The sequence below is a fragment of the Heterodontus francisci genome, chromosome 31 (assembly GCF_036365525.1).
Source record: "Heterodontus francisci isolate sHetFra1 chromosome 31, sHetFra1.hap1, whole genome shotgun sequence".
Taxonomy (NCBI): domain Eukaryota; kingdom Metazoa; phylum Chordata; class Chondrichthyes; order Heterodontiformes; family Heterodontidae; genus Heterodontus; species Heterodontus francisci.
The window spans coordinates 57399054-57415545 of NC_090401.1; the positions used below are offsets into that span (position 1 = coordinate 57399054).

The 16492-nt window shown below is 43.0% G+C and overlaps 1 protein-coding gene across 3 annotated transcripts in view; it reads left to right on the forward strand.

Annotated features, from left to right (window-relative positions):
* Nucleotides 1-13994, forward strand: part of taf12 (TAF12 RNA polymerase II, TATA box binding protein (TBP)-associated factor) — a 45282-nt gene extending 31288 nt beyond the window's left edge. For all 3 annotated transcript variants that reach the window (XM_068011695.1, XM_068011696.1, XM_068011698.1), the window contains 3 exons: nucleotides 10490-10604; nucleotides 11768-11856; nucleotides 13576-13994. In XM_068011695.1, the coding sequence (XP_067867796.1) occupies nucleotides 10490-10604; nucleotides 11768-11856; nucleotides 13576-13611 (240 nt within the window). In that variant the 3' untranslated portion in view covers nucleotides 13612-13994. The remainder of the gene's footprint in view (nucleotides 1-10489; nucleotides 10605-11767; nucleotides 11857-13575) is intronic.
* Nucleotides 13995-16492: the final 2498 nt, after the last annotated feature.

Genomic DNA, 16492 nt, shown 5'->3' on the forward strand with positions numbered 1-16492 from the left:
AGACCACGTCTGCTGACGAGGTCAAAGGCTTTGGTGAGATCAATGAAAGCAATGTAGAGGGGCATCTGTTGTTCACGGCATTTCTCCTGTATCTGACGAAGGGAGAACAGCATGTCAATAGTCGATCTCTCTGCACGAAAGCCACACTGTGCCTCAGGGTAGACGCGCTCGGCCAGCTTCTGGAGCCTGTTCAGAGCGACTCGAGCAAAGACTTTCCCCACTATGCTGAGCAGGGAGATTCCACGGTAGTTGTTGCAGTCACTGCGGTCACCTTTGTTTTTATAGAGGGTGATGATGTTGGCATCGCGCATGTCCTGGGGTACTGCTCCCTCGTCCCAGCACAGGCATAGCAGTTCATGTAGTGCTGAGAGTATAGCAGGCTTGGCACTCTTGATTATTTCAGGGGTAATGCTGTCCTTCCCAGGGGCTTTTCCGCTGGCTAGGGAATCAATGGCATCACTGAGTTCCGATTTGGTTGGCTGTATGTCCAGCTCATCCATGACTGGTAGAGGCTGGGCTGCATTGAGGGCAGTCTCAGTGACAGCATTCTCCCTGGAGTACAGTTCTAGGTAGTGCTCAACCCAGCGGTCCATCTGTTTGCGTTGGTCAGTGATTATGTCCCCCGATTTAGATTTGAGGGGGGTGATCTTCTTGATGGTTGGCCCAAGAGCTCTCTTCATGCCATCATACATTCCTCTGATGTTTCCGGTGTCTGAGGCCAGCTGAATATGACTGCATAGGTGTTGCCAGTAGTCGTTTGCGCAACGCCTAGCTGTTCTTTGTGCAGTACTTCTGGCTGCTTTAAGTGCTGCGGATGTTAAATCGCTGGGGGCTTTCTTGTAGTTCAAAAGTGCAATGCGCTTAGCGGCTATGACAGGTTCCAGCTCTTCATTATGAGATTGAAACCAGTCTGCATTTCTCTTCGCACTTTTGCCGTAGGTGGTCAAAGCTGACTCATAGATGGCGTCTCTGATGTGGGCCCACTTGGTCTCAGCATCCCCTGTGGGAGTGTTTTGAAGGGCTGTTACAAGTGAATTTAGAAATTTTTGTAACAGCTGTGGGTGAGAAATTCTGCTCGTGTTGATGTGCGGTTGGCCCTTCTGCTTGGAATGATGCAACTTCTTTGGTCTGAGTCTAACCTTGCTGCACACCAGGGAGTGGTCGGTGTCGCAGTCCGCACTGTGGAAGCTGCGTATGATCAGAAACTCCTTGCTCAGCATGATAGAGCCTCCCTCAAATGGCTCGGAACGCATACTGTCCATCCGACTGCTCACCACCTCTGGTCCAGTACACCTACTCAGCATCTATGCTCCAACACTCTGCTCCGCACCTGAAGCTAAAGACCAGTTCTATGAACAACTCCATAACATCATTAGCAGCATCCCCAACACCGAACACCTATTCCTGCTGGGGGACTTTAATGCCAGGGTTGGGGCCGACCATGACTCATGGCCCTCCTGCCTTGGGCGCTATGGCGTTGGAAGGATGAATGAGAACGGGCAGAGACTGCTTGAGTTGTGTACCTATCATAACCTCTGCATCACCAACTCGTTCTTTCACACTAAACCCTGTCACCAGGTTTCATGGAGGCACCCAAGATCACGTCGTTGGCACCAGCTAGACCTCATTGTCACAAGGCGAGCCGCCTTAAACAGTGTTTACGCCCATCAGAGAGGGCATTTAACATCATACCCAAAAGTTATGATGATAACCTCTGACAGTGCAGCATCTGCTCGGTACTGCAAGGAATGTCAGCCTAGATTGTTGTGCTGAAGTCCTTGAGTAGGTCTCGAATCCACAACCTTCTGACATCGATTCACTGTTATTCCCAAGAACACTCATCCTCCAATTGCAAGAGATGATAATCAATGTTGCATTCTAATAGTTGGAGCATTAAACATTTTTTTCTCATTTTATTGTACCCCCCTACTACTTTTTGTACCTTGTATAAATGGCAATCACGAATGGACTGTTACTCTTCTAAACTGCTAGTAAGGTGTCAAAATTTTCATTGAGAGGGTGGGCAAAATCAGATTTTTGTCAGGAATTAACCAGAATGTTGATGGCAGACTGTTGGTATAAACTTGGTCAAGAAACAACATTAACCCCATTGCTGATTTACACAATGGAGAGGAGAGGCAGGAAAGAAATTGTGCGAACTGTGTACTTAAAGCTGCAACCCACCACCTTGTTGGGCAAGCAGTGCTGTGGTATATATTGCCCCAAAATTTGTCGCCAAAGTAATGGCTAGCCAAATAGTCCAGCAACTTCAAGCAAGGGCAGATGCGTGACTCAAATCAAAAATCTGTTGGAGATGCACTGTTCTGTTGGCTTTGTGAAAATGGCATTTCTCTGCCTCACTATTCAAATGCACTAAATGTTCCTCTACTTGCACAGTAGATATGCAGTAAACTCGCCACAGAAAACTAAGTCATTTCAAGTCTAAGTACCCTTTTAACTACGTGATAAATGTTATTTATTGTCATTCAAACTCTGTCTTTGGAAATTTAACTATTACAAGTGCGGAGTCTCATTCATTCAGGTTTTAATTGTTAGGACCATAGAAAAAGTACAACACAGAAGGAGGCCGTTCAACCCATTGTGTCTGCGCCGGCCGAGTAAACTACCTGCACAAACTAATCCCACCTTCCAGCACCTGGTCCATAGCCCTGCAGGTTACAGCACCTCAAGTGCATGTCCAGGTACCTTTTTTAAAAGTCTTGAGGGTCTCTGCCTCCACCACTGTTCCTGGCAGTGAATTCCAGACACCCACCACCCTCTGGGTGAAAATGTTTTTCCTCATGTCTCCTCTAATCCTTCTACCAATCACCTTAAATCTGTGCCCCCTGGTAACTGACCTCGCCACCAGGGGGAACAGGTCCTTCTTGTCCACTCTATCTAGGCCCCTCATAATTCTGTACACCTCAATCAAGTCACCCCTCAGCCTCCGCAGTTCCAGGGAAAACAACCATAGCCTATACAATCTTTCCTCATAGCTGCAACCTTCAAGCCCTGGCAACATGCTTGTAAATCTCCTCTGTACGCTCCCCAGAGCAACTGTGTCCTTTCTGTAATGTGGTGACCAGAACTGTATGCAATGCTCCAGCTGTGGCTAACCAACGCTCTATACAGTACCAGCATCACATCCCTGCTTTTGTACTCTATACCTCTGCCAATATAGGAAAGCAATCCATATGCCTTCTTTACTCTATCCACCTGTCCTGTCACCTTCAGGCACCTGTGGACATGCACTCCAAGGTCTCCCACTTCCACCCCTCTCAATATCCTCCTGTTTATTGTATATTCCCTCGCTTTATTTGCCCTCTCAAAATTAAATGCCTCACACTTCTCTGGATTGAATTCCATTTGCCACTTTTCCACCCACTCAACCAAAACATTGATTTCATTCTGGAGTCCACGGCTTTCCTCCTTACTATTAACTACACGGCCAATCTTTGTGTCATCAAATTTCTCAATCGTGCCACCCACATCTAAGTCCAAATCATTAATATATACCGCAAACAGCAAGGGACCCAACACTGAGCCCTGTGGAGCACCACTGGAAACCACTTTCCATTCACAAAAATGTCCGTCGATTTACCACCCTTTGTTTCCTATCACTGAGCAGCTTCTGGATCCAACCTGCCGCCTTCCCCTGTATCTCATGGGCTTTCATTTTTCTGACCGGTCTGCCATATGGGACCTTGTCAAAAGTCTTACGAAAATCCATGTAAACCACATCCACTGCACTACCCTCATCAATCCTCCTTGTCACTTCCTCAAAAAACTCAATCAAGTTAGTAAAACATGACCTTCCCCCAACACATCTATGCTGACTAAACGTGATAAATCCATGCCTTTCTAAGTGACAGTTTATCCTGTCCCTCAGAATTGATTCTAACAATTTACCCACCACCGAGGTCAGACTGACTGGCCTATAATTACCTGCCTTATCCCTCGCACCCTTTTTAAACAATGGTACCACATTTGCAGACCTCCAGTCATCTGGTACCTCTCCTGTATCTAGTGAGGACTTGAAGATGATCCTCGGCACATCCGATGTTGGAGGATTTTTTTAAATGTAAAACTTAAATGTTACTATTTCCGTCTTTTTTTCTCTCTCAATCCAGTCTTTCTTTCTTTCTGTTCCTGATTAGACATCACATTCACCCGCTCTAATTTACATTTCCTTCAGTCCTTGCGCTGTTTATTTCACACTGCTTCAATCTGATTAGTTAAGGAGACATATAATTGCTTGCCCTGTTCACTCAGGTACTAGATGCCCTGTGGAGGCTGCTGCACCGTTTCCATCTCACATTTCCAGCAACTTGTGCAAAAACATCGTCGACATTAAACATGCAAGGGCACCTCTCATTATATGGGGCTGGTGGAGTCGAGGTAGAAGATCAACCATGAATTTATTGAATTTTGGAGAAGACTCAAAGGGCCAAATGGCCTACTCCAGCTACTAGAGGGTGAAGGTGTTAAAAGCATAATTCTTTCATAACACCTTTTGTAGCAGCTCAGAAATTTGACCTATTTAATGTCATGATTTTTTTTTATATCTAAAGTGCTTATATTGGCATTGCACATGTCCTGTGGTACTGGTCCCTCATCCCAGCACAGGCAAAGCAGTTCATGGAGTGGTGAGAGTGCCGCAGGCTTGGCACTCTTGATTATTTCAGGGGTAATGCCGTCCTTTCCAGGGGCTTTTCCACTGGCTAGAGAATCAGTGGCATCACTGAGTTCCGATTTTGTTGGCTGTTTGTCCAGCTCATCCATGACTGGCAGAGACTGGGCTGCATTGAGGGCGGTATCAGTGACAACATTTTCCCTGGAGTATAGTTCTAGGTAGTGCTCCACCCAGCGGTCCATTTGCTTGCGTTGGTCAGTGATCATTTCCCCTGATTTAGACTTGAGAGGGGCGATCTTGATGGTTGGCTCAAAAGCTCTCAATGCCATCCTACATTCCTCTGATGTTTCCGGTGTCTGAGGCCAGCTGAATACGACTGCATAGGTGTTGCCAGTAGTCATTTGCACAGCGCCTGGCTGTTCTTTGTGCAGTGCTTCTGGCTGCTTTAAGTGCTACGGATGTTAACTTGCTGGGGGTTTTCTTGTAGTTCAACAGTGCAAAGCGCTTAGCGGCTATGACAGGTTCCAGCTCTTCAAAGTGCGATTGCAACCAGTCTGCATTCGGCTTCTCATGTTTGCCAACGGTGGTCATTGCTGAGTCATAGATGGCATCTCTGATGTGGGCCCACTTGGTCTCTGCATCCCCTGCAGGTGTGTTTTGAAGGGCTTTTTCAAGTGAATTTAGAAACTTATGTAACAGCTGTGGATAAGAAATTCTGTTAGTGTTGATGCGCAGGCGGCCTTTCTGCTTGGAGTGATGTAGCTTCTTTGGTTTGAGTCTAACTTTGCTGCAGACCAGGGAGTGGTTGGTGTCACAGTCCGCACTGTGGAAGCTGCATGTGATTTGGACACTGTTTATAGAGGTTCACCTTGTGACGATGAGGTCCAGCTGATTCCAATTATGTGATCTTGGGTGTCTCCATGAAACCTGGTGACAGGGTTTAGTATGAAAGAACAAGTTGGCAATGCAGAGCTTGTGATAGGTACACAACTCCAGCAGTCTCTGTCCATTCTCATTCATCCTTCCAATGCCGTAGCGCCCAAGGCAGCAGGGCCATGAGTCTTGGTCGGCCCTAATCCTGGCGTTGAAGTCCCCCAGCAGGGAAAAATGTTCGGTATTGGGAATGCTACTAATTATATTATGGAGTTCCTCGTAGAACTGGTCTTTAACTTCAGGTGGGGAGCAGAGTGTTGGAGCATACGTGCTGAGTAGGTGTACTGGACCAGAGGCGGTGAGCATTCGGATGGACAGTATGCGTTCCGAGCCATTTGAAGGTGGCTGTATCATGCTGAGCAAAGAGTTTCTGATGGCGAAGCCCACTCCATGCCGTCTTGGTCCTTCAGGATCCTTATCCTGCCAGTAGAAGGTGTAGTCTTGCTCTCTTAGAAATCTGCTCGCAGGGAGATGTGTCTCCTGAAGTGCTGTAATGTCTACATTGAGTCTACTGAGCTCATTGTTGATGGCGGTCTTCCAAGTGTCGTTGATTTGTGTAAGGTCTTCCGACAGGCCGGGACACACAGTTCTGATGTTCCAGCTTGCAAAACAAAGGACTGGTACCTTCTTTCCTTTTTTGGTCGTGCTGTTTGATATGGTGTTACAGTCCACTTGTCGGGCAATGACACTGAGTTCCAAGCACCCATTAAAGCAGGTGGACTGTGGTGGGATAGAACCTTTCTGACCCAGGGCTGCCCAGTTTGAGGCGGGTGGTAGCTGCTCAGCAGACGTGGTCTCTTCAGACTACTGGCAAAGATTGGATGTCCACCAAAACTGCTAAGTATCATCACCTCATTCCATGACAATATGAAAGGCACAATTCAGCATAGTGGTGCCTCATCAGACCCCTTTCCTATCCTGAGTGACATGAAACAGGGCTGTGTTCTCGCACCCACACTGTTTGGGATCTTCTCACTGCTGCTCTCACATGCATTCAAGTCTTAAGAAGGAATTTTCCTCCACACAAGATCAGATGGCAGGTTGTTCAACCTTGCCCGCCTAAGAGCGAAGACCAAAGTACGGAAAGTCCTCATCAGGGAACTCCTCTTGGCTGACGATGCTGCATTAACATCCCACACAGAAGAGTGTCTGCAGAGACTCATCCACAGGATTGCTGCTGCCTGCAACGAATTTGGCCTAACCATCAGCCTCAAAAAAATGAACATCGTGGGACAGGACGTCAGAAATGCTCCATCCATCAATATCGGTGACCACACTCTGGAAGTGGTTTAAAAGTTCACCTACCTAGGCTCAACTATCACCAGTAACCTGTCTCCTGATGCAGAAATCAACAAGCGCATGGGACAGGCGTCCACTGCTATGTGCAGACTGGCCAAGAGGGTGTGGGTAAATGGCGCACTGACACAGAACACAAAAGTCCAAGTGTTTGAAGCCTGTGCCCTCAGTACCTTACTCTATGGCAGCGAGGCCTGGACAATGTATGTCAGCCAAGAGCGACGTCTCCACTCATTCCATCTTCGCTGCCTCCGGAGAATTCCATCTTCCTGCCATCAGGTGGCAGGATCGTATCTCCAACGCAGAAGTCCTCGAGGCGGCCAACATCCCCAACGTATACACCTTACTGAGCCAGTGGTGTTTGAGATGGCTTGGCCATGTGAGCTGCATGGAAGATGGCAGGATCCCCAAGGACGCATTGTACAGCGAGCTCGTCACTGGTATCAGACCCACCGGCCGTCCATGCCTCCACTTTAAAGATGTCTGCAAACGCGACATGAAGTCCTTTAACATTGACCACAAGTCGTGGGAGTCAGTTGTCAGTGATCGCCAGAGCTGGCGGACAGCCATAAAGGCGGGGCTAAAGTGTGGCGAGTCGAAGAGACTTAGCTGTTGGCAGGAAAAAAGACAGAAGTGCAAGGAGAGAGCCAACTGTGTAACAGCCCCGACAACCAATTTTATCTGCAGCGCCTGTGGAAGAGTCTGTCACTCTAGAATTGGTCTTTATAGCCATTCCAGGCGCTGCTCCATAAACCACTGACCACCTCTAGACATTTACCCATTGTCTCTCGAGACAAGGAGGCCAAAGAAGAAGATAAAGGGCTTAAAGAAACACACTGTTTCCTTTGATGTATTTACTGCAAACAGAATCCAATTTAATCCTGTCTGGAATGTAGCACTAAAGGGATGAGACCTTTTTTTTTGCAAGTGTTCCTGCAAATTCATGAAGCCAGGTTCCTTACTTTGTTCTGAAGTTAGTCATTTAAGATAAATTAGAATAAGGTTAGAATGCCTATTATGCTCTGACTAAAGTAACCAGGTGCCATTGTACCTTTTGTTTGACAAAGAACAGTGAAATTTGAACTCTAGTAATTTGTTGTATATAGTTGGAGGATGCTCCACAGTTTGTGGCAGTGGATTGACAGCTGTTTACCCAGGCGGAGAGAGCTGTTTCACAACCAGAAAATGGTAGAAAAAGTCTACAGGTCAGGCAGCATCTGTGGAGAGAAAAGCAAAGTTAACATTTCAGGTCGATGACCTTTCATCAGAACTGGCAAAGTTTAAAAATGTAAAGTTTTGAGCAAGTGAAAGGGGGAGGGATGAGAGTAGAACAAAAGGGAAGGTCTATGATAGGGTGGAGGGCAGGAGAGATTACATGACAAAGGGTTTCATGGTACAAAGCCAAGTAAAGAAACAAAGAAGTGGTGACTGGATGAAGTGTAAGTGGCTGTATAACAGCCAGCTGAACACACACAAAATGATTTAAGAAAGTTGGGGGATGGGCGGGGGGCGTGTGACCGGCAAAAGAAACCAAGAAAAGGAAAAGCAAAAACGGTACCACAGGTTAGGATCTAAAATTATTGAACTCAAATGAGTCCCGAAAGCTGTAAAGTGCCCAGTTGAAAGATGAGGTGCTGTTCCTCGAACTTGCGTTGAGCTTCATTGGAACACTGTAGCAGGCCAGGGATCGAGGTCAGAGTGGGCGCAAGGTGGAGAATTAAAATAACAAGTGACCGGAAGCTCGGGGTCACGCTTGCAGACTGAATTGAAGTGTTCTGCAAAGTGGTCACCCAGTCTGCGTTTAGTCTCCCCAGTGTAGAGGAAATACATTGTGAGCAGCAAATACAGTATCCTAAATTGAAAGAAGTACAAGTAAATCGCTGTTTCACTTGGAAGGAGTGTTTGGGGCCCTGGACAGGGAGGAGGTAAAAGGGTGGGTGTAGCAACACAAGCTCGAGGACAGCACTTCATCTTCGATAATAACTTCGGGTCCCAATTTTTTCCCTTTTCTTGTTTTTTTTTTGCTGGTTCCCCCAGTCCCCCTGTTTCTTTCTTAATCCCTTTAGTTTGTGTTTGTACAGCTGCTATACAGCCAGTTACACCTCATCTAGACATGTCTTTTGTTTCTTTACTTGGCTTTGTGCCATGAAACCTTTTGTCACTTAATGTCTCCTGCCCCCCCCCCATCCTGTCACAAATTTTCCTTTTTGTTCTTCTCCACCACCCCCTTTCACTTGCTCAAAACCTATTACATTTCTAACCTTTGCCAGCTCTGATGAAAGGTCATCGATCTAAAACGTTAACTCTGCTTTTCTCTACACAGATGCTGCCTGACCTGCTGAGTGTTTCCAGCATTTCCTGTTCGTGTTTCAGATTTCCAGCATCCGCAGTATTTTTGCTTTTGTGTTGTTTGAGAGAGAGCTGTTGGTCTGTTTTTCCAGTCCATTAGTACGTCTGAGTTTATTGAGGTAGATATGAATATTTTAAGACTTTGGTTATTAGGTAAGACCTCATCTCTTAAGTTTTATGTTACAGATGCTGGTCTAGGTTTAGTTTTACTAAGTTGGTGGAGTGTCCTGTCATTTATTATTTTTGTATCTGAAGGTGTAAGTTAAATCTGCCTATTTTGTCACAGAGACTGCCCACTTCCACCTGCATAATGTCCATCTCTTCCCCGCCTTAATTTATCTGCTTCTGAAAGCATTATCCATGCTTTTGTTACCTCCCGATTGGACTATTCCAATGGTCTCCTGGTGGCCTTAGACCTTTCACCCTCCAAAAACTTGAGGTCATCTAAAACTTTGTTGCCTGTATTCGAACCCTCTCATCCATCACCCCTGTGTTTTCTGACCTGGTACACCAACAGTTTTTAAATTCTCATATTTGTGTTCAAATCTCTCCAAGGCCTAATGCCTCCATTTCTCTGTAATCTCCTCCAGCCCTACACCCAACAACAACTTGCATACTTGTATACCCTTCAAGAACTCTGCATTCCTCTAACTCTGTACTCTTGTCCATCCCCCATTCCTTCACTGCTTCCCCCACACCCCACCACCCTGGCCCCCACTTAGTGGTCATGCCTTCTAGGTCCTAAGCTCTGGAATTCCCTCATGTAACCTCTCCTTTTCTCATTTAAGAGTTTCCTTAAAAACTTAATACCTGTCCTGATAGCTCTTCCTTTGGCTTGGTGTTAATTCTTGTCATCTTGTGGGTGCTCTCCCTATGTTAATGGCGCTATATAAATGTATAATAATGTTGCTGCTGTTAAACCTTTACTTTTATTATACCTGGTTTGTAATTTATAGGATCATGTGGTCTAATAGAGATAAGTCTTCTGTCTGAAGGCTCATGTCACTTGAATTAGCTCATTGTACTAGCAGTATTTGACCCTTGTGCAAAGCTACAAGGCAGATATTGTGCATGTAAAGTCATACTCTGGTTTATAGGGAGCAATGGTTTGCTTACATGTGGTGTTTGGTATTGAACACAATAAAACCTAAAATCATAATACTTGTAATGTACCTCAAATTGTTTTCATGACATCTGTAGGTAAGGACCATGTGCTTCTTTGCTTCAATTACATGGAATATTTTCATCAAAAGCAATTTTTGTGTCTCCCACATGCAGATGCTTTTGCAGATTGCTGATGATTTTATTGAAAGTGTAGTGAGTGCCGCATGTCAACTAGCACGTCACCGCAAGTCAAACACACTGGAAGTCAAGGATGTTCAACTGCATCTTGGTATGTTTTGAAGAAGTATTTTCTCTTTTGGTGTTTTATAAAACTCTAACCTGAAACTAAACTGCAAATAAAAAGAAAAGAATTGCAGTTATATAGCGCCTTTCACAGCCTCAGGACATCCCAAAGTGCTTTACGTTCAATTTTTGAAGTGTAGTCATTGTTGGAAATGTAGGAAACATGACGGGCAATTTTCACACCACAAGCTGCCACAAACAGCAATGAGATAATAGCCAGGTAATCTCTCTCTTCAGTTTGTATTAGTCGAGGAATAAATATTGGCCAGGACACCGATATTTATATTTACTTGTTACAGTAACTTTCAGCATTGATGTTTAATGAAGCATAGTAACCACTGGGAGCAATGAAGTCTGCTTGTAAGCTTTTGTGTTTTGTTTCGGTAGGCATTGCATTTGAGAATGCATCAAGTTCTAATCATTTTTTTTTAACAACTTATTGAAAAATCATAAATGAGATGGGGCTTCTGGTTGCTTTTAAGTAAAATAAGTGTTTATCTGAACTCTTTCTTCAACAAATAATGGTTATTGGTTTCGGGGGAGAAAAGGGAAATGAATGGGAGATCAGCACCAATAGAGAATGATGAGTTGAGATGTGGCTCATCAGAATACTAATTGTTTTGGTATGTGGCATGATGCATTAACATTGTGTAGACTTGCTGCAAATAGTGCAGTTTAAGATGCAGCATAGCAGTTTTGTTTGAAGAGAATGTACAATTACAGCTGCCCACACGTCATTATTGACAGTGATACTTAATAATTGGTAAGCAAAAATAATTTAATAATTCACCTCAACGTTATTGATATTGTACTTTGTTCTTGCAATTTTTGAATGTTGTACAATATTTTATCAGTCAGTTTGGCACTATATTTTATCAAATAATACAATTATGGTTAAAATGACCAAAATGTCTTTTGTTTTTAAGAAGTCTGTTAAAATATTGCTGCACTAATCTCTGGGCTATTGGCTGATGAAGCCACTGTAATTTTCAGGTTGTATTGACTAATGGAATGTGATGGAAGCTTTTACTTTTTATTCAGAATTTTATAGTGGTTTATGTCTTGGTGCATGCTTTGCCTATTGTAAAGTATATTCTCAGAAACACTGAATCATTGTTGGTAATTGAAAGTGTGTACACTTTTGCACAGAACGCCAGTGGAATATGTGGATACCAGGATTTGGTTCAGATGAAATTAGGCCGTATAAGAAGGCCTGCACAACAGAAGCTCATAAACAGGTTAGAAATAAGGCTTCTTTAAAAGTATATTTTAATATAGTGTGAAAATATTTTTTACACAAATAGCTATGTTAGCCTGCAATATATTGACGCTTGGACTGTTTAAGTGTGTATGGCATGTCACTTTGTTCTCCACTTATAAAATAATGAGGGTTCTTTTTTAATTTCTCCTCGCACATCTCTTCACTGCTTCAGTGATTATGTTTTACATCAGTAGAATTGACCTCTTCCTCTTAGACCTTGTGTGCCTTATTCTATAATCAATACATTAATCAAGCAACTTGATCTTTTAAAGAACAGGGAGAACAACTGACTTTAATTCCAGCTCCTGTAGTTTTTTAATTTGTTCAAAGATTATAGTTCCTTAAATAATTTGAGCTCGAGGATAATTCTAGCAATTATATTTGCATTATTTTATTTTGCAAGCTTTTTAGTATATTTAAAGTATCCTGTTAAACTGGGAATTAACTTTATAACCAGTATAGTTTTTGTACTGATTTATGAATGACAGCTAGATTTTAAAGTGGGAGTTACATATATTGTCCCTAGGGAGGGAGAACTGAAAATTTGCCAAGCCAAGTCTTCCAAACATTCTAGCTCATGTCCCAGCATCTGGTTATAGTCAACGTTAGATTTCTTGATATGAAATTATGTTCCAGTTTACTGAAGTGTTAGGTAGCCCAGTTGGCCCAAGGTCCTGGTTCAGAGCTAGAAGGCCCTGGGGTTGAATTCCTGTTGGAGTTTATTTATCTTCTGAGGTGAAGAAAATTAGTACATTTCATAGCATAGGAGGACAAAGCAGGAGACTTTCTGCAGTGCTTGCCATAATGTCATAATATCTGGCTATTCGCCAATGGAATTGGGAATCAGGACAACACTGAATAGACATTACTGTTGTGGGTATTCTTTCTCCCTCTTGTTTTATGAATGATCTAACAAACAAAAAAATGGTTGAAATTCAAGTTATGTTCCCTTTGGTAGAGCAGTTTGTTCACGCCCTTGCCTTTTTGGGCTGGGGAAGAATAAATTTGATTGGCTAAGTGACTAAATTTGTTGGACTGCAGCTGTTCTTGCTTATCCTTTTTGTGTTATAGAGTCATGGAGAGATACAGCACTGAAACAGGCCCTTCGGCCCACTGAGTCTGTGCCAACCAACAACCACCCATTTATACTAATCCTACATTAATCCCATATTCCTTACCACATCCCCACCATTCTCCTACCACCTACCTACACTAGGAGCAATTTACAATGGCCAATTTACCTATCAACCTGCAAGTCTTTGGCTGTGGGAGGAAACCGGAGCACCCAGCGGAAGCCCACGCGGTCACAGGGAGAAGTTGCAAACTCCGCACAGGCAGTACCCAGAACTGAACCCGGGTCGCTGGAGCTGTGAGGCTGCGGTGCTAACCACTGTGCCACCCCACTGTTCTTTGAGAAAGTACAACTTCACTGGGTGTTTTATTCAAGGGATATTTTCCCATAAATTTTCACAATTGACCTAAAAAAAAAGTATCCATTTTACTTAACTGAGAGCTTAATGCTCATTGATTTCTTGTTTGACTAATGCATTGTTTATATATGTTTTATCCAATTTCATCCATTTTAGTGGTATAGATTGTACATCCGGGTCACGTTTTGTCTTAGGTTAACATTTTCAAATAAGAATCGCAAATTAAATCATTGTCTTTACATGACCATACGGCTTTTTTCTTGCAGAGAATGGCACTGATACGTAAAACAACCAAAAAGTAAAGAGTTGATGAACAGACCATTTCTACGACAAAGTTCTGAACGTTACAAAACATTCTCAGGCTTATCCTCCATTTCTGTTGAGGAACCTGTGATAGATGATACAGTGTGTTTGGTTTTTTTGTGAAAATGAACTGATATAGCTTTGTATTGGTACCAACATACTGTAGCAATATGTTTGGTACTTGATGCTCCTTCCTGAATACAAAATGTAAGGACTTGTACAAAGTGGATGGTGTGTGTATGAAACTGACGTTTCTTTGTTGATTAATGGTAGTGTGATATGTTGGGACTTTCCTTGGTGGAGTGTTAAGTAGTTGGTTTTCATATCTTTGTATAGAGGTAATGTTGACCATTTTTGCCAATAAAATATTACTCAACTTGAATGCAATGGTACATGGTTGTAATCTACACCATTGGAGTTGAATTCCTAATGCAGCCGGAGTAGTCCCTTGAATCTTTCCCTTTCTGCTTGTAATATTAGGCTTATCTACTATAGTGAATTTCTGCCATTTTTTAATGTTTGTAAATTTAAAAATATGTCCCTATAATGTAGTGCAGAGCTTGGCGATACAAGGCTTGATTCCTGGTCTCTGATCATGCAGTGATATAGACACTGCCATTGCCCCACAGTTAACAATCAGTCTTGATTTCCTCGAGGGCTAAATGCTTGCTTTTTAGAACAGCATGGTACACTAATAGAGGGCTACTGCCACCTTCTGAAATCATTCCCCACCACACGTTGGCTTGGGGGAAAGTGTTAATATCTGGCACACCTATTGACAGCGCGCGCACCTTTTTTTAAAAAAAAAACAACTTTCAAACTTTGGAAGTAATGGGAATGATTTGAGTTGTAAATTTAAAATCTAGTCCTAACGTAACTTGCCTTTATTGGCAATTTTTTCAATGTCATAGGGAACCTTGAATGTTACGATTGTACACCAATCATTTTATAAAAGTAATGTTTATGGATTTTTCCACTGTGCTGAATTAACCTAAACAGTGATTGATGCATTCATTGGAGATTATGGTTTTGATTGTATATTTAAATTTCTTCAGGACAGTATATCTTGGGCAACAACAGTCATACTACATACTGCACATTAGACAGCCGTTTAGCCCATTGTGCCAACTCTTTGTAGAGCTATCCAATAACTCCCACTCCTCTGTTTTTCCCGTAGCCCTGCAAATTTCTCCTTCAAATCAACTGTATATACATCTTCCTTACAGTAGTGCTGCCAGGACCAGTTTCCATTATCACAACAACTAAACTTGTAACTCTTAAAAATTAACTTGTAGGCTATTAATTAGCTTTCAATGCAAAGTGCTCGAGTCTGTTTTTACAACACGATTATGAAACAGTGCACAGGAATACAGCATATCTTAGAGATTATTCCTGCAGCAAATCTCCACAAAATGAGCATTGTCCTTAATTTAGGGTTTACAAGAGTAAATTGAAAGGAATTGATCAACTCATCAGCAAAATAAAGGGTAGATTTTCCTCAACACCTGGATACAAGGACATGGCAGTGTGGAAGTACTTATTGCAAGATCAGGTAGAAATTCTCAATTTCTCATTTATTCATTTTAAATGAATAAATTTCTGGTATGTTTTTTGTGTCTTCTGCTGTGAAGACAGACCACAAATATTTGTCTAACGTTTCTGCCATTTCCTTATTCTCCATTATAATTTCTTCAATCTCAACATCTAAGGGACACATGTTTTCTTTTGCTACTCCCTTCCTCTTGTAGAAGCTCTTACAATCTCCTTTTATATTTCTTGCTGGTTTACTCTCACCTGGTTCCATTCTTATCTATCTTCTAGCAAGAGAACCACACAATTATCTCTCTTGTCCCCCAAGGATTATCCTTGACTCCATCCTTCACCCTGACAACAGTCAGATTAAGCCAGTCTGTTCACAACCTTAATGTCACAGTTGACCCTGAGATGAGCTTCCAACTTCATTCGTGCCATCACTAGGACTGCTTATTTCCACCTCTAACGTCGCCCCTGTCTCAGCTCATCTGCTGCTGAAACCCTTATTCATGCCTTGGTACCTGTAGACTTGACTATTCCAACACAGTCCTGGCTGATCTCCCACATTCTACCCTGCATAAACTTGAAGTCATCCAAAATTCTGCCGCCCATGTCCTAACTCGTACTAAGTCCCGTTCACCTATCATCAATGTGTTCACTGACCTACATTAGCTCCTGGTCAAGCACCGTCTTGATTTTTAAATTCTCATCCTTGTTTTCAGATCCTCAGTGGCCTTGCCCCTTCTTATCTCTGTAACCGCCTCCAGCCCCACCACCTTCCAAGATATCTGCGCTCCTCAAATTCTGGCCTCTTGTGTCTCCCTGATTTTAATCGCACTATTAGTGGCTGTGCCTTCAGTTGCCTCGGCCCCATGCTCTAGAATACCTTCCCTGCACCTCGCTGTCTCTCCACCTCACTTTCCTCCTTTAAGACACTCCTTAAAACCTACCTATTTGACCAAGCTTTTGGTCATCTTTTGTGGCTCAGTGTCATACTTTGTGATATAATGCTCTTGTGAAGCACTTTGGGACATTTTATGTTAAAGGCGCTATGTAAATAGAAATTTTTGTTGTATATTCTACTTTCTTGCTCTATGAATATTTTGGTCATCATTTGCTAGTTTCTAAAGCTGTTCCAATCCTCAGACTTTTTGCTCTTGGTACCAATCTTTGAGCCACACATTCAACTCTCTGATCTGTTTGACTGTCTATTTGTACATGGCTTAGGTAGTAATCTAGTGATTACTGACTTTGAGTTTTTGCTTATTAACTTGGACTCTAGTTCTTCAAACTCCCTCAGCAGAACCTCATTCTTAGTTCTACCAATGTTGTTGGTCCCTACATGGA